At 33.6% G+C, this 17,071-nt stretch overlaps 3 protein-coding genes across 20 annotated transcripts; 2 read left to right on the top strand and 1 right to left on the bottom strand.

Moving 5' to 3' along the window:
• Window positions 1-15: 15 nt before the first annotated feature.
• LOC117226444 (prostatic acid phosphatase) lies at window positions 16-3,783 on the top strand. Of its 3 annotated transcripts, XM_033480768.2 has the most exons (9): window positions 16-330; window positions 397-578; window positions 676-885; window positions 1,172-1,270; window positions 1,493-1,915; window positions 1,980-2,103; window positions 2,168-2,379; window positions 2,445-2,625; window positions 2,701-3,783. In XM_033480768.2, the coding sequence occupies exons 3-9, from the start codon at window positions 778-780 to the stop codon at window positions 2,823-2,825; spliced, it is 1,272 nt and encodes a 423-aa protein (XP_033336659.1). In that variant the 5' UTR covers window positions 16-330; window positions 397-578; window positions 676-777; the 3' UTR covers window positions 2,826-3,783. The 3 variants fall into 3 exon arrangements, with proteins under 3 accessions (XP_033336659.1, XP_076381266.1, XP_076381267.1); XM_076525151.1 differs by having other exon boundaries at window positions 16-578; XM_076525152.1 differs by having other exon boundaries at window positions 16-578; window positions 655-885.
• Window positions 3,784-4,442: 659 nt separating this feature from the next.
• On the bottom strand, window positions 4,443-9,784 carry Mvl (solute carrier family member malvolio). Of its 13 annotated transcripts, none has more exons than XR_013034387.1 (14): window positions 8,780-9,782; window positions 8,558-8,680; window positions 8,267-8,493; window positions 8,048-8,186; window positions 7,489-7,644; window positions 7,207-7,365; window positions 7,081-7,131; window positions 6,597-6,979; window positions 6,327-6,528; window positions 6,165-6,235; window positions 5,441-5,504; window positions 5,148-5,297; window positions 4,834-4,880; window positions 4,443-4,740 (listed from the first exon to the last, which is right to left on the bottom strand). XR_013034387.1 is itself a non-coding variant. In XM_076525141.1 (12 exons), the coding sequence occupies exons 1-12, from the start codon at window positions 8,954-8,956 to the stop codon at window positions 4,667-4,669; spliced, it is 1,776 nt and encodes a 591-aa protein (XP_076381256.1). In that variant the 5' UTR covers window positions 8,957-9,782; the 3' UTR covers window positions 4,443-4,666. The 13 variants fall into 13 exon arrangements, 9 of the variants coding, with proteins under 9 accessions (XP_076381256.1, XP_033336658.2, XP_033336657.2 ...); XR_013034388.1 differs by having other exon boundaries at window positions 4,834-4,847; XR_004491779.2 differs by lacking the exon at window positions 5,441-5,504 and having other exon boundaries at window positions 8,780-9,781.
• Window positions 9,785-10,486: 702 nt separating this feature from the next.
• Window positions 10,487-15,990, top strand: LOC117226440 (integrator complex assembly factor Brat1). 4 transcript variants are annotated; one of them, XM_076525137.1, is made up of 12 exons: window positions 10,487-11,020; window positions 11,130-11,519; window positions 11,706-11,843; window positions 11,962-12,261; window positions 12,341-12,984; window positions 13,056-13,268; window positions 13,341-13,652; window positions 13,718-13,916; window positions 14,027-14,199; window positions 14,271-14,368; window positions 14,449-14,710; window positions 14,794-15,990. In XM_076525137.1, the coding sequence occupies exons 3-12, from the start codon at window positions 11,711-11,713 to the stop codon at window positions 15,319-15,321; spliced, it is 2,862 nt and encodes a 953-aa protein (XP_076381252.1). In that variant the 5' UTR covers window positions 10,487-11,020; window positions 11,130-11,519; window positions 11,706-11,710; the 3' UTR covers window positions 15,322-15,990. The 4 variants fall into 4 exon arrangements, with proteins under 4 accessions (XP_076381252.1, XP_033336652.2, XP_033336650.2 ...); XM_033480761.2 differs by having other exon boundaries at window positions 11,130-11,523; XM_033480759.2 differs by having other exon boundaries at window positions 11,130-11,843.
• Window positions 15,991-17,071: the final 1,081 nt, after the last annotated feature.

Genomic DNA, 17,071 nt, shown 5'->3' with positions numbered 1-17,071 from the left:
CCAGCTGATTAAACATGCTTCTTATAGTTTGAAAAATCAGTCTGACCCTGCTGCACTCGTGTAATAGTAAAACAATGTTATTGACGACTATCTTTTAAACGCGTATCCGACGATGTTACATAAACCAATGAATCGGTTCATGTAATTACGATATTGATATTCTCAATTCATAACGCTTCGTTGTGTTTAACCCTTATCACTTCAACTGGCAGTACATAATACTACCACAAGCTTAAGCCAGCATTGGAGTGATAAGAGTTAACATTATATACAATGAATTACGTGATAATTTATCGCAATCAAGAGTCAAATATAAACATGAATTGTATTGTATGTGTAACAGTTATATATGTATATGTATATAGGTTCTATGTACCAAAACCAATTTTGAAAAAGATTTTTCAGATGAGTACCACTGTCCAAGTGAATAACCCTAACCCGAACCTGGACATACCGATATTGGCAATAACAAAGCATTCGAATATATTTTGCAACAGTTAGATTTTTAAAAGATCGGATGTTTGTGCCTTGAACATAATATCGCATACATATGTGGTCTGTAACACATTTTAGTCGAGGTGAGCGAGACATATATTAACGTCAACGTTTATGCGTGCAATGTACTATGTATGTATGTAATTTGTTTGAACTTAGAAAATGTTGGGATTGTTGCAGTATTCCACAGGTTGCGGTAATCAATAGATCGATGTCTAATTTAATTTCCACGTGAAACCCCTCTTCTCAGAGGCCCGGAAGTGTAAAAGAAATGAACAAAAAATGTCAAGCTTGAATGGAAATCTGCTAATCATAATCTTGGCATTATCGATCTCGAATTTCTCACAAGCGGAAGACAAAGATGCGGGGACCATTGTTTTTGCTAATATCGTAAGTTCGGATTATGTTATTTGTCTTAACAAAATATTCAGCAAGAAATAATAACAATTTAGATTTTCATTATGCGTCCATTATGATTGAATATTAAAGTATTTTCATATACGTGTACATATATTTCAATGAATGATAATTAGAAACATTTGTAGACTGAATAACTCTAAAAAGGTATACAACAAACAGAAACAGGATACATTTGCATGCTTGCTACCTTTTATTTACATATGAGACTTTATTTTTCTTACGTTTATATTTAGCATTGTATGTATTTACTTTTTAGCTGTACAGACACGGAGATAGGACACCTATAAGACCTTATCCTAATGATCCTTATAATAATGAGAGCCTTTGGCCTGTACCATATGGTCAGTTAACTAACGTAAGTAGTTAGCCATTATACATATGTTTCAACAATAATGTATCAGATTCTTTAATTTCTTAGTATCCCTTTTTCTTCGTACATTATTAAGAAAACAAACTAATCTATGTAGATATACTTTGTGTATGAAACTACCGATTGTATATAAAATATTCTAAGATCCTTCTATATTCTGTGGTAACACTTAAATATCTACTAATATGTTTATTATGTGGTCTATAGCGTGGAAAACATCAGCATTTACAGCTTGGTCGTTGGCTTCGCAAACGCTATTCGCATCTTCTGAGCAACTTCTATACTCCATATGATATCTATATTCAAAGCACCGATGTAGATCGTACTTTAATGTCAGCAGAATCACATCTTGCTGGTCTTTATCCGCCATATGGCAATCAAAGATGGGACAATATACAATGGATGCCTATTCCAGTCCATACTATTCCTGAAGATAAGGACTATGTTCTGGCTGCTAAGAAGTATTGTCCAAAATATGATTACGAACTGGAAAAAGTCCTTAATTCTGCTGAAATGAAGCATATAGATGAAGAGAATAAAAATTTATATGCATATTTAACAGAGAAAACGGGAAACAACATATCCTCTCTTCGAACTGTGTTACAACTTTACGACACTTTATTTATCGAGGTAATATTAGTGTATTATATTCTTAGTGGGTTATCAGCATATTAATTCGGTAGACTTTTTCCAGAATATCTATAATAAAACACTACCAGAATGGACAAAGTCAGTATTTCCCGATAAACTGAAACCTATTGCTGATAAAAGTTTTACAATCGAAGCTTACAATAAGATTCTTCAAAGATTAAAATCAGGTAAATAGAATTCTTAAAGTGCAATTAGAAAAGCTAAGGAATAAAAACAAAATATATAATACAGGATCTCTATTGGGAGAGATGATAGATCATATGGAGAAGAAGTCGAGAAATTCACTAATACCGGATAGAAAAGTATGGATGTACAGTGCCCACGATGAAACTTTAGCCAACATGTTGATGACTTTGAATTTATTCGATCCACACTGTCCACCGTACGGTGCTATGATTCTTACAGAATTAAGAAGAAATTCGGAAGATCAGTATCTTGTAACGGTAAGCAATTGAAGATATTTCCAATGTAAAATCTAAAATTTTCTGACTATGTAAATCATATACAGGTTTCGTATAAAAATTCTAGCGGTAAACCAGTACTTTTAACGATTCCTGGTTGTACTGCATTGTGTCCTCTAAATGAATTGATCGTGCTAACTAAAGATGTTATACCTCTGAATTGGGAGAAAGAGTGTGCAATAGGTCGAGACAAATTTGGATACAATGTGAACACAACTACAATTATCGGTGTGTGTTACAGTCCCCTCTACATGTAAAGAAATAGTTAATCATGTAATTAATAATTTTTTATTTTGATTTCAGTCACCCTAACGTCTTCTATAATGATGTTAGTTTTATTAATTTTATCTATAATTGGTTTGATTTATTGGCATTATAAACGAGAACATAATCAGTATTACCTTCGATTAACAACAGATCCTATATAATAATCGATATAGTATTGTTCGAACTAAAAGTTTATTCTCCAAACGGTTTTTTTTTCTAAATGAATGGTTAGGAATGTCAAGCCAAATGATAAATTTTTTTTTACTTCTACATACATCGACAAGTAGAGCAATGGCAAGCTAAAAAAATGAATTTGCCACACATTGTATCCAGCGTTTCGAAAGACACAAAACATTTGTACTTTTCTATTGATGAACTATTTTAGTTTACAAGCACGCAAGCAAAGGAAAAGGACGATTCTGTCGTGAAAAAAGCAAATGCCTGTAACATACTACGGTATTGCAAAATAATGATTGAAAACAAGGTAACTTTTTTTAAGATGAATTTTATAACAATTTTTATTAGCCTTACGAAGGAAAACATGTTAGACTTTTAGAGGTTTTTTGTGATTACTAAGTGCTATGTTACTTAAATTGATTTTCAAAACTTGTGAGGGAATGGTCTGTGATGCAGGATGAAATAGTATACAAAATAAAGGTGAGAGAATTGATAATTTCGAGCACAATTTAATTCTTACGACATAATTATTTTTACGTACTTGTGTGATATCAATAAAATTTGAAATTTCTTAACGAAACTTAAGAACTCTGGTCGTTTGTGATATTTTGGCGAGTGTCTAGTCATAATGTTTTAAATTACAATAGCTGACGACATACGTCGATCTTCAGCAAGAAAGTGATATTCTTAACTATTATACTGCTACGCGTTATTCAATTATTGTTTAAACATGGTTATGTTGATGTACATATACATACGTGTATGTATGTATGTGCAAACAGACAATATGTAAAAATGTAAAAATTTCCAAATGGACCACCTTATTATTACGTGTTTCTCGGTGCTTGGTATAATAATAGACGAACAAATATATAGGAGTATGACACTCGAAATATTTTTATGACATTTAAGAGTGAATAAACAATATATTACAGAGGAAAACGATTGTCGTTCTTTAATTATACGTCATATGTATATATCCATTCATACAAACATACACTAAATGCACATATTTATCAAACTTTGATTTTTACCATACAACATTTCAAATTATCTACTCTATCGGTAAATTTGTCTAACAATTTGAGCATTTTGCTATTAGATGATTAGGCGTTGTACGGACCCTCAAATTCTGGTTCGATATCTTGCCATAAATGGCGCTATTTTTAAATATTCGTATGTGTAAATAAACTGTTTTGTACTTAGAGTATATATATATATATACCTGGAGGCAGCATATTTGCTACTGCTGAATATATAATGTAAGCCGGATTGTATTACACCCTAATTTTTTCTTTCATTATTATTTCGACGGAAGTCAAAGTTTACATCTGGTTATGGGTCATAGTCAATGTCCAGTCCTTTTTTCCTATATATACTCCCTCATCCCTCTCCCTTCCTAGATTCGTCATTGTTTCTATGTACATACATACATGCATACATCGTGTGAACCTAATCCCTATCTGTTCATATTTCCCCAGAACTAGAGAACAAGATCACTGTGCAACAATTTTAAATAGAATGTAAGTATAATGACTTTGTTCTTCTGTCCATGAACAATCATACATATTTGTCTAGAATTAACATACCTCCTCATAATATTGTTTTATAACAATATAACGTTTATTTATTTAAAAATTGAATATATACATATTATGTACACAACTTTAAGTTTTAAATATATGTGCTTCATATTTTGTACAACATTAAGGTATGTAAAAAAATATGAATCGTGAGTATATTATATATATATATATATAGTACTAGCTATTAGGCTGTATGAATATATGTATATATATATACATATATGTACATGCGATATTGATCATTTATCAATAATCTGGTATCGTGCTAAAGTTGCCATTCCCGTTTTCTTGAATATTGAATGCTGGATTTGATCTGAAATATTATGTAAGTTAGCTTTGTATCTTAATTAAAGAATGACCATTGATTTACACGCAACTTATTCGTCATAATAAGGAGAGAACTTACCTTCCACAGGAATGCTTCAAAATCAAGTTAGCGTTTGACAGTTGACCCTTTCGTTGGTTAAAAATGACATGCATGCAATGAAAGTGTTTTTAGTTAACGAATTAAGGAATATCGATAGACTGTGATCAGGACTATGATAATCACGTATGACAGCATACAAGTGAACAACCAACAGACAGGTGACAAATAAATGTAATAAGTACACTAAGCAATTTTTACCAATGTGAATTTCAATTTACACAGTGTTATATTATACAATACTGTGTTATTGAAAAGCAAAAAATGAATGAACAATGCTAGATGATATTACATACCATATGCGATGCTACGTTGAAATTGGATGATCTTGAATGGTTTTCAAATAGACACACTTTTTATATTTGGAAGAAGGCGTCTCGAATAAAATAGTATCACAAGTCAAACTCATTTATGTACTTAAAGATGTTTCTGATACATTGAAGAAACTATGAATGAAAAAGAAATAATTCTAACCTTTAACTGTATTGGGTTTGTTTATTGTTGAATACCTATTAGGTACTTAAATGCTAATTAATGTATCATGATAATATATAATATAATATATTCCTACTAAAAGTATTTTTCTTACTTGCCAATTCAAGCATAAATTGATTGACACACACACGCCGCATTTATCTTTTCTATATGAAATGCTAAGAGATAGAAAGCAACATAATCAGTTTTACCACATTTTGTGTATGTTAGTATTTATTGAAGAACGTATACACTGTTAATGAGAAGCATATATGTATGTGTATATCGTGTATACATATAGGTGTAGAAATTCAATGCGTATAAGGTGGAGGACGGAAATACAACCACTCTAACATCTCTTGTATTTATGAACACAAGAACAAGAACCCAGTGTAAAGTAAATTGTTCCATCATGCATTCGCAAATACAGTAGATATTAACGTGATTCTGTTTACATGATCTATTGTTCATTTTAATCTTAATTAAATTATAAAATCATTATCTTGGAAAATTGAATGAAGGCGGCTGGTACACTTATAATATTACACAACATTATTCCAAATAATAATATGACAATCATAAACATGCACATAATAACATTTTATTAGAAAACGATCACTATAAATGTTAGACGAATCTTTATGAAACGGAAACATAGCAGTCTCTTATCAAAAGTATAAATAAAGTCTTGGAAATGAATAATCGCTACTAACTGCAATCTTATACAGGCAGAAGAAAAATAATATTTCCGTTTGCATATTAAGATAACAAACAATATAAAACATATAAATGAACTAACTACTAGATTCTGTTAAAAAATCAAAAATACATAATCTCACCTTGCATATATAGTTGGGTTTGATAATCCAAGCGTCGTAGTTACGGGACTACCAATATATTTTCTTACAAACTGGAATAAAAGTTAAAACAAAACGATAAACCCAGAGTAAAGCAATAATATACCTAATGTGTCAATGCCAACGATACTAATTGGTACATACCCAATGGTCGCCAAGAGAAGTTGCACCCATACTAACAGCCATATGAATGATCAAGTAAAGACAAAATAGAAGATATAAGATGGAGTATATTGTGATTCCCAATATTTTTGCCCAATGATCCGGTTTCACTGTATTTATGACAAAATATATATTTATAGTTATCACTAGCCCAGACAATGCCGTCGCAACAATTTTGTTTCCTCTGAAATTTCAAAGGATGTCTCAGAAACTCAACAGATATAGAGAACAAACGCAAGAAGGATTACATACAGTCCATTTCGAAATTCGCCCATTATCTGTGAGCTGCTCGTAAATGCTATAGTTGGCAAGGTTGCAAAAGGTAACTGAAGCGTCATAACGGCATTTAAGATGTCATTCATTTCAGTTAAATTGTCTATGTGGCTGAAAAATGCTACGAGAAAAGTGGGAATAATGGCTATCATTCTAGTAAAAAGGACTCGCTTCCAACGAGCCCACTGAAGATTCAAAAATCCTTCCATTGCAAACTGTCCAGCGTACGTGCCTGTCATCGTAGAAGACTGACCAGCGGCAAAGATACCTACAGCCCAAATGTACATTGCTGTGGCACCAAAGGCACAACCAAGATATATGCCACCTTTATTAAGGTCTACTGAAATGGTCTCGTTGCCCTTCTACAATTAATATAATTTAGTATTATTATTAAACTACCACTGAATTAATGGATTAAAGTATAACGGGGACATGTAAATAGTTCTACGATTTGATTACTCACCGTAAATGTTTCCATTCCTAAAGTGTAATTATGAGCCTCGCATACTTCATACTGAAACCAAATGAAATGTACAAAAAATTACGAGTATTTTACAATTAAATTATATTTTCTGTACCCTATACTCACAACTTCTTCATTTGTTTTATTATAAAGTCCATACGCAAAAACTGATACAACAAATACGTTTATGATAAAAGAAACGAACAATGCTATGCAAGCTTCAACAAAATAATACATATTTGCTTCCCTCACTTTCTTCGGTTCCCTACGATCGATATCTCTCGACTGAAAATCATAAATAGATGCATTAAAGAATTAATTTTGATAATAATTCGCAGTTCGATACACGAATGTGTCAACTTTCTTGATTTCAGAAATACGATATTATACCCCCTAAACTTTCCTTACTTTCACTAATGCACTGTGAAGGTATAAATTATGTGGCATTATAACTGCACCAACAATTCCTACAGCCTGTAATAATGTATCGCTATCGTAGGTTGTATGCCAGGGTAGAAACATGCCTTCCATTACTTCACCTTGAGGCGGCGCAGAGATAATGTACTAACAGAAACAGAAACGAAGATAGATATAAAAACATAGAGAAGAGAGGAGACTTTTGTATAAACTGACATATTTAACGTCTTTACGACGATGTGAATCATCATTAATTTCAATGAGCCTTAAATATGTTATCGAGGCCACTATTCTAAACATTTCCCATTAAAGTTTCTGGAAGTTGGATTTTAAGAAAAAATGGTTGCTACTACCGCATTGAATTCTACTTATACGTATAGACAGAATTCAATTATATAATATCAAAAGTTTTTTGCTAATATCTCTGAAACTAAAGCGAACCGCCAACTATCTCGAAGGAGAGAGTGTTGTTCGAACTTCCAAGGCTTATAACATATTTAAAACCAGCATCGTCGGCAACTTCATCTTTTAATATATCGGTGCAACTTACCTCGTAACCAAAAGTAACAGCCATTATGGTAATGAGAAGTCCAAAAAAGAATTCCAATTTTCTCAAACCATATTTGTCTAACAATAAAAATGTAAAAGTGTCTACCACAGTAATGAGTACACCGCCCCATATAGGTATTCTAAAGAACATAGAAAGATATTTAATAGCTCTGTGTAAATTAATTTAATATAGCAAAAAATTAAGAAGTATATCGCTTACGCTTTATTTGTCAATAAAGATAGGGCAATGGCCGTGCCTATTACTTCTTGCATGTCGCTACCAATAATGGCTATCTCCATCATTATCCACAATATTAGTCTAGGTACTAGCTTATATTGTCTATAACACATCTCGGCTAAATGTAAACCAGTTACAACGCCGAGCCTGGCACTCAACCTTTGCATAACAAGACCCAAAATTGTTGCACTTAATAATACCCATAGTAACTAAAAAGAAAATAGTCGGTGATACCATGGTACTATCGAATAAGATCACGATTGTGAACTATACCTTATATTTCGCTGCTACTCCAGACTGTAAATCGGACTCTATATTCCCAGGATCCAAGTAAGCTATAGACATTAAAAATCCAGGACCTGTAAAGGCCCATAATTTTCTGAAACTAAAGAAACCCTGTAAAAAGTTAATTCGATATTAATAACACTCAACGATTAGAAATATTTGCGTTTTTAAGTAGAACAAAAATTAGAACTCTAGTCTTAGATACGTTACGGTTTCTGCTTCTGGTATTGGAATTTTTTGATCGGCGAAGTATGCTTGTTTATTGGTGGGTGTTAACAACGTGTTTTCCGTCGCTTTAACATTGTTTTGTGCTTCCTGTGTTCTCTCATGTGACACCGTCGTGATCGTTGAATCATTGTCGTGTTCGATAACATAACTATTCTGCATGATTTATCGACGGGATGTGTCTAAATACGAATCGCTGGATTACATTAACATTAGGAACTATTCCAATTGGACAGGAACGACGGAAGAATCAAAGTCTGTCAACGTTATGTTGATCAAGCAACGTGTTAATCAAAAGCGTATCACACAAGTATGACTAATCTATCAAATTGATATGTTTTAGAGAGACATACGGCGTATTCGAAACATAAATGTTATTTGAACATTTCGTTAATATTACCCAAAATTAAGAATTAGTACGTTACGATTCGATAGAATCGAAGAAGAAATGTAACTCAAAGAAAGCTGAAACAACTAAAAGAAAAAAACAGAAACGATCGGTGCGATGGTCGCGAAAGTCGCCAACAAACTAATTGCATCGATCGGTCCCGTCACCGTCACCAGTCACCAGTCGCCAGTCACCACTACCACTACCCGCACCAGTCCAGACACCACTACACGACTTCGTTACACGACCCGAAGTAATAGAGTGGTACCACTTATTGTTAGCACTAGAAGAGACTACATACATAGAGAGTTTAGGGACAACTATACAATATTACACAGTAGCGTAGAGATTGGGATGCAACACTGTTATCTATTTTCGACATGCACTCTCCCTTCTTCCTCCACATGCTACATATGTATGTATTTCTTAATGTCTTATTCATCAAGGCATTATGGAATTTCCAATCGACGCAATTAAATTGGATTCCTCCGAATCGAAGTTCCTGGTATTGTCTATTGTATCTAATGAACAGATAATATGCGTAGTCACATATGTCGGATACGCATGATACAAAGGGATTCCCCGTCTACATATAGGTACACACTCATGATATATCCCACCGTTGTTGAATGTAAATAACTGTTGCTATCATAAGTTGAGTAATAAGGCTGTGTGACTCTAAAATGAACTCCTACTAATTCTTATGATCGGTAATTTGCTTTACTGATACCACTTGATACCGTCTCTGCTGAACTATCTTGACCGTAAAACATGATAAACACTTGATTAACTTCGTGTTCAATTTCACATATCCTAATATCAGAAGTTGATCAACTATGCGATTAGATACGCTACCCCGCAGCAACATGTATCGTGTGGATTCGATTATCGAAACGTCTATAATGTGTGTGTATTTATATTGGTCTCGTACTCGTACTATACATATAAATGCATGTAAGGTTATTTAATGGACTTCGAGGTGGTTAACACAATTTCTCGTTGATTTTTACGTACACGAATAACCTATTTACATTGTATACCTACGTATACATATAGATAAACACATGTATACATGCGTGAGTTAGGCCTACAGTCTTATCACATATTTCAATAGCAAGATTAACCAATTTCTTATCAATTTAATATCGACTCCGAACAAGCTATACTCTGTTACGTTATGAAATACATATCACTTTCGTCGTATGCAATTTGTTGTGGAATCGTTTCCTCGTAGGATTAATAGCGAATACGCATACACGTACCTACGTATGTACCAACATACAGATACAGAGTAAACTGCACTACGTATGACTATTCCCGTTTCGATATCAAGGAACAAGGAAAACTAACAAAAAAGAAAAAGAAAATCTACGTTTTTATATATTCGAATGTTTCTCAACTTTTCCACAGAAGATTACGAAACAGCCAATAAATCAATTTACGATGATTAGCCGAAACAAAATGCAGCGCGCGAGTTATTCGAGAAAATTTTCAAGTTATGTTTGTTTAGATCGAAGGTTTAGCTCGATGGTTTTACAATAGACTATTCCAATATTTTACACGTTTTCAATGAAATTCATAAAAATAGTACATGTGTGCATATCATGCTTATCGATACCCAGTTCGTTATCGTTCGTAATGTTACATTAATCGAACTCTAATCAATACGGTCGTATACGTGACGATTGTTCGCTGTGCGATAACAAAAGGTAAATAAAGCGAATGAGAGAATACATTATTCACCGATCACCGTTCACCGCTGATTTTTCCTTGACACTAATTCTAAACGCGAGGGGTAAATTATATCAATGCCAGAGGAACAGGAACTTGACATATGTGTATGTATACCCTTTGATTTGACATGCGAATCTATTCTCTGTTTTTTCCGTACATGTTCTAAACATTCAATCTTTTAATAATACGCTTTGTTCAAATCTTTAATTTCAGCTATTACAGATGACTGTGTCGATTGTCGATATAGTATAAAAGAACAAAAAACAAAACAAATTACAACATTGTGAAGTATAATTAATATTTGCTCCTCCTTATCGTCGTTTGGTTTTCTCACACTGTGTCGATGCTGCAGATTCTTCTGAATTACATACATACATATAATGTTCACCCCGTAGACGCGCCACGCCGCTGGTGCAACACTGTAGATAAGCAGCTCGGCTGCCATATTGAATCTTAGTTTGTAAAAAGTTTTGATTTCTTACAGGTGGCAGTGAAAACACTGCCTGTACTATGTAATAGAGTGTAGGCAGTTAGGCAGTTGTAGGTGTAGGTTGTAATTTGCTTGTATTGTAGATAGCCCCCTGGAGGACGCTGCTCTGCGCAGTATGTATGTAATCGAATAATTTTTGCCGCTACGTATACTACATATTTATGAAACATATGACTACATATGTACATATGTATATGACACGTTCGGCAAGAATCATTGCGTGTGTATAACATGCTCTAAAATTATTAACGCACTGTTTACTGTGTTTTCGCACGATTATTAAACATTTTTATACGAAGGTATAATGGCATCGTTAAACATCAGCGAAAAGTTATCCGAAGTTTTGGAGTTGTTTCTGTTGCATCCTGACTATAATATTGTATCTACCAGTTATCTCGATCTTTTGTTAACCCATATTTCTGAGATCATAAAAGAACGTGAGTAAGAATGACAAATGTATATATCTCATATTCTCTAATCTATTCTCTGTTTTTTCCTTACATGTTCTAAACATTCAATCTTAATAATACGCTTCGTTCAAATCTTTAATTTCAGCTATTATAGATGAACATTGCGTGCCATTACAAAATTGGGTATTAAAATCATTAGATATTTGGAGCGCAAGTGGAAAACCTTCGCAGCCTATAAGCGTATTTGCTTTGAAACTTGTGGGACTTATGTCTCGTAACGAGATACATTTTCATTATTGGATGTCTCAGAATGTATACGATAGATTATGCGATATATTTGAATTTCGACAAAACAATGTAGCATCTTCGATTAAAATGGCTTATATTACGATGCTACTAGACTTGATTCAACATCGAAGCGGCAGACAATGGGTTATAGATTCTGGTGATCGACACAATTTTAATATCTACAAATATATTAAGCGATAAGAATAATACTAGGAACAATTGTGTTTGTTTTACAGATGTTTGGAAAGATGTTGTGAATTATGCACATTGGAACCACACCATGTATGTCACACGCGAAAGCCAAAAGCTTCTGTGTCTTTTACTTCTAAACGAACAACATAACATTGCTTTTTGCAAGGATGTTATTTCGGCGATCGCCGCACCATTAATGACCAACAGTTTTGAATCTCAGGTGTGGCAGAAGTTGGAAGATAATTATTTAGAGCAGAATAAGATATTGTGTACTACGTTAGATTTATTGACTAATCTCATCGAAAATACATTATTTGCAAACATGGATAACACCGTACCAGAATTATGTCAAGAAGTTATTAATTTAGACGCAAGAGTAAAAGCCCTTTTCGAAGCTTGTCTCGGTACAAAATTTTTGTTCCACGTACATAAGCTGTTGGTTCTTTGTTTATTCGTTCCATTGAAACGTGCTCTCAGAGAAGGACAGGAAACGATCGATGCTGAAATATCACAAAAATTTTGTTACGATATGTGTTACACGTCTATGATGTTACTATCGAAAAGGTATATTACAGAGATTGTGAAAACAAACAAGTTTTTAATGATTTACTGGAAGAAACTTCAATCGTTGCGTGAATTCGTTCTGCCGCAACAACACAAGTTCGAACATCAATTTATAAGCATAATGGTAAGCATTTTCTTTGTTACATTTTATCTAATTGTTAATAGATAATTGCAACATGTTACTCGTGTTAATAGATCATACCCTTGGCGGTATGCGTGAAACAGGCATATATATCTCATGATCTATTCGACATGTATGTAAATAAAATGTGCGACGTGACGTGTACAGCGGTACAGAGGCTAGCATATAATATAAGAGACACCGTATATAAAAATGAATTACCTCTGGCACATATTTGTAAAGTATCTATCGATATAATACTAGAAATAACTGACATCATGGACAGGGTAAGCACACTGCATATTCTAAAATTATATTAATATTTAACTTTAAAGTAATCGTAACTGATACTATAACAGGATATTGCGGTAATTACATTTCAAACATTGTGCCATGTACTCAAGAATTTTGTGCCGGATGTTTGCAATGAACTAGATAATATAGAAGCGAATGGTATAACAAATTCACAAAATGGTTCAAAGAAAACCATACTTGTATCTCCTTTGGAGGGAAATCCTATAGTTGATCATCCGACACTGTTAGCGTCGCTTCTCAACGGTTTGGCAGTGATGACAGAAAAATTTAAGTTGAAGTGGCGAGAATGCGTGGAAACCATATGTTTGCTATACCTTGGTCAGGAAATTTTAAATCACTCAGGAATTACACCTGTGGTATGTGTTTCATACAATTTGTACGATTTTCGTATTTTCAAAATAATATTAAACTTTATCTTCAGATCTCCGTGAAAGCTTTAAAAGTATGCAAATTGGCAATTCAAAACTTTATGCCCCCTAATTTAGCTCTGCTCGTTGAAGCAGACAGCCATATGAACGAAATAGGACCAACTCTTTTTAAAAGATTGCATGACGTTAACTGGGAAGTAAGGGACAGCGTGTTAGAGGTTTTAAACACTATTGCTGCAATTTCGGAATGTAGTATGTATATATATGTATATATACATATAATGTGTGCGCGCGCGTGTGTGTGTACGTACGCTATATGAACGTACGTTACCGTGCAGTAAAATTGTAATACTTGTCTACAGAATATCCTGCTTTCCAAGACTTTTTATTAACTAATAAGTTTCTACAAGTGGGACTCGATATTGCTAAAACAGACAGTGAAAGTTACGTTCGAGCGTCTGCTTTATCGTTCATCTCGACTACCGTTCGAATACACAAACTATGGGAAGAACAATTATCACAGCTCAATCTACTGGTACGCTTTGTAACAAGTCCATAAATATTAATAAATTTACATTCGAATACATGGTTTCCTTTATCTTTCAGGAACATGCGATAGAGTTACTTAACAATGAAAGCGAAGCTATAGTTAGAAAGGAAGCTGTGATATTAATTAAGGAATTATATGTCAACTATAAATGGCCGTAAGTGTTGTGGCATAAAACTAACAGATCGTGTTTATTACAATTGCGCAAAATGCAGTTTGGCTTTCTCTCTCATTTAGGAAAGATGTCGTCGATTCTATGACACGAACAATGTCAACAGCCGCAGTCCTTGACCTCCATTGGGAAGTAAAGACAAGTGCTCTCGAATTTTGGGAACATTTTATAAAGACGCATCTGTCCGATCAAGGGGTGCTCGATGGTCATTTTCCAACGGTAACATTCTCTAAAGAACATAGAAAAATTGTGTCGTTAAATGACACTGAAATAAAACGAAGACTTAACAAAGCCTTAGATGAATTAGCAAAGCAAAATTGTTTAGGGGTAAGCCAACTTATATGATTTAACAAACATTGTAAACGGTTCATAATATATTTTGTGGACGTAATATTTACTGGAAATTCCAGGTTCTTTTGATTACTTTAGAAAATGACAGTGACTTTGAAGTATGCAAGACATCGGCAGCTATAATAACTAAATTGAAGACATTCCTTTTAAAGTACAAACTCGACGAACCTTTACCAGAATTGCTTCCACCTAAAGACTGTGCTATATTAGATTCTTCTTATGTAAAACCCGACGGAAATAAGATTGCAAATTCAAATTCTGAGAAGAGGTTTTGCAATTCCACTAATGTTATCGAAGAAATTGTCGATGCCAACGACACGAATCTGTTAGCATCTATTTACGAAAATTCGATGAAAATGAACGAAAATGGTGAACCGCAAAGTACGGAAGAGGAAAAAACATTCCAGTTTATTTCTTGCGTGTCCAGGCAATCTTTCCTGCAAACGATTTTTAATTCAAACATCGATGCTATCATCGAAGAAAAACATCGATGGTTGACCACGTACACTACCAGCTTTGAATCTATGTTAGACGACATATTGACGGTATATAAGCAGGAAGACGTCATTCCGATGGATTGTTACTGATTGAGAAAAGAATGTGCCTTAGCAGTCGCGTGTATATAAATATCTACTGTATGCAGCTTTTCATTTATACGTTATCTTTAAAACAGTCTAATTTCATTTGTTCTTCATGATATCATTTTATATCGAGTCGTACATTCTACATTCAACACTCTACAAGCGTACGGAGGGAATTATAATGAAAACGGAACGATCATTATAAGATATACAATTTATTGGATGTACAAAAATAGAGTTTGTTGTGTACATAGACGTGATTAGCTGGAATAATTTAACGTATAGTACTTTTTACATAAAAAGAAAAGTTTTAAGACATTTTATAGTCTTTGTATATTTGTAAACAAACAAAAGTTCTGATAAAAAGAGATTTAGTTCAAGATTCATTTTTTCATTCGCGCGAGTCTGTTAAAATACAGATGCTACAATTTGCTCGGCAAAAGTTTGTTTCTCATTAGAATTCAGATCTACGGATAAATTCCACAAGAGAAGCTATCGCTAGATAGATTATACATAGAAATACCTTCGTCGGACTAGATATTAAGTGTAATCTCGATCAACGCTTAAAACATTACTTTGTTAAATTACTGAATTATCGATCATATTTTCAATACTACAACTGGCAGTTGTCAAAATGTGTATATGTAGGTAAGCGATTAAATTTTTCTGTTTTCAGTTTCTGTTCATTTTCCTTATCTGCAACTGCTACATTTTTTCTTTTAGTTAAATCAAGAGTAAAATTATTAATAATACGAAAGAAATCATCGTGTGTTCTGATCAGTTTTCTTTGTTATGATATATAATATATTAAATATTATATTTTTAAATAAATGTGTCACTATTTCTAACTAGAAAAATTTCATGATATATATACATGCCGCATTTTGCATAAGAAGCCAGGTAAATCCCGGCACGAATTTTCTGCTGCTCCTAAACAACTGAATGCAATGCACTCCGATGCAGCGGCATTTGTTCCCAATTTCGATATTAGACATAAAACTGAAAATAATTTGTAATTAATTAAACAAATGCAAAACCTAATCCGAAACTATCATTCCATGTTGCCAAAGATCCATTCTATATTTATCAATTGCAAATATTTACAAATCTGTCTTGGTTAATGAGTAATTAACAATGTTTTCGGAGGCTACTTCGGAAAGTGGCTATACGGTGTCGTATGTACATACTCTAGAAATTCGGCTAAACGGAAGAGTGGAGATGGGTGAGTGCGAGTGGGATGTAAGTAGGGATATTTTCCCTATTTTTAATTAATCTTATGATTTTTCCACAAGACCGGATGCAAATTTCGGCAAGATTCGCTTGTAGAGGAAGAGAGACATAAGAGGAAGCTCTAATAAATAATTAATTTTATGATATCACAACAAACATAACATAAGAGAGATTCAGGGAAGAGGTCTCTAGCACTTTGTCTATAATAGTTTGCATACACGAGTCAGAATGAATGAATTACAAATTATTTTCAGTTTTATGTTTACTGTTGAATTTTCGAACAAATGATTCGTGCCGAATTTCGCATAACAAACCAGGTAAATTTCAGCACGAATTTTCTGCTGCTCCTAAACAGCCGAATAGCGCCACTCCGATGCAGCGGCAAAACGCTCAAACCGTTGGCCAAATACCGACTAAAAAGTCTTACTATTCGCCGATAGATGGCGCTGGCAGTCAACTTCAAGGCATTTATCGATCTGACGGTAATTTGGCTAACAGTTTGAACGTTTTGCCGCTGCATCGGAGT

The sequence above is a fragment of the Megalopta genalis genome, chromosome 11, assembly GCF_051020955.1.
Source record: "Megalopta genalis isolate 19385.01 chromosome 11, iyMegGena1_principal, whole genome shotgun sequence".
NCBI lineage: Eukaryota > Metazoa > Arthropoda > Insecta > Hymenoptera > Halictidae > Megalopta > Megalopta genalis.
Note: the sequence above shows the minus strand (reverse complement) of the source record. Positions and strands in the feature narration are given on the sequence as shown.

Bases quoted from the DNA above. Each gene is read 5' to 3' on its own strand.
- LOC117226444 (XM_033480768.2), top strand. From the start codon at position 778: ATGTCAAGCTTGAATGGAAATCTGCTAATCATAATCTTGGCATTATCG. The intron at 2,104-2,167 runs GTAAATAGAATT...TATATAATACAG, and splicing joins TCTTCAAAGATTAAAATCAG to GATCTCTATTGGGAGAGATG. The intron at 2,380-2,444 runs GTAAGCAATTGA...AATCATATACAG, and splicing joins AAGATCAGTATCTTGTAACG to GTTTCGTATAAAAATTCTAG.
- Mvl (XM_076525140.1), bottom strand. From the start codon at position 8,956: ATGCAGAATAGTTATGTTATCGAACACGACAATGATTCAACGATCACG. The intron at 7,645-8,047 runs GTAAGTTGCACC...TGTTTCTGTTAG, and splicing joins CTGTTACTTTTGGTTACGAG to TACATTATCTCTGCGCCGCC. The intron at 5,505-6,164 runs GTGAGATTATGT...TCTATCTCTTAG, and splicing joins AACCCAACTATATATGCAAG to CATTTCATATAGAAAAGATA.
- LOC117226440 (XM_076525137.1), top strand. From the start codon at position 11,711: ATGGCATCGTTAAACATCAGCGAAAAGTTATCCGAAGTTTTGGAGTTG. The intron at 13,653-13,717 runs GTATGTGTTTCA...CTTTATCTTCAG, and splicing joins ACTCAGGAATTACACCTGTG to ATCTCCGTGAAAGCTTTAAA. The intron at 14,369-14,448 runs GTAAGTGTTGTG...TCTCTCATTTAG, and splicing joins TATGTCAACTATAAATGGCC to GAAAGATGTCGTCGATTCTA.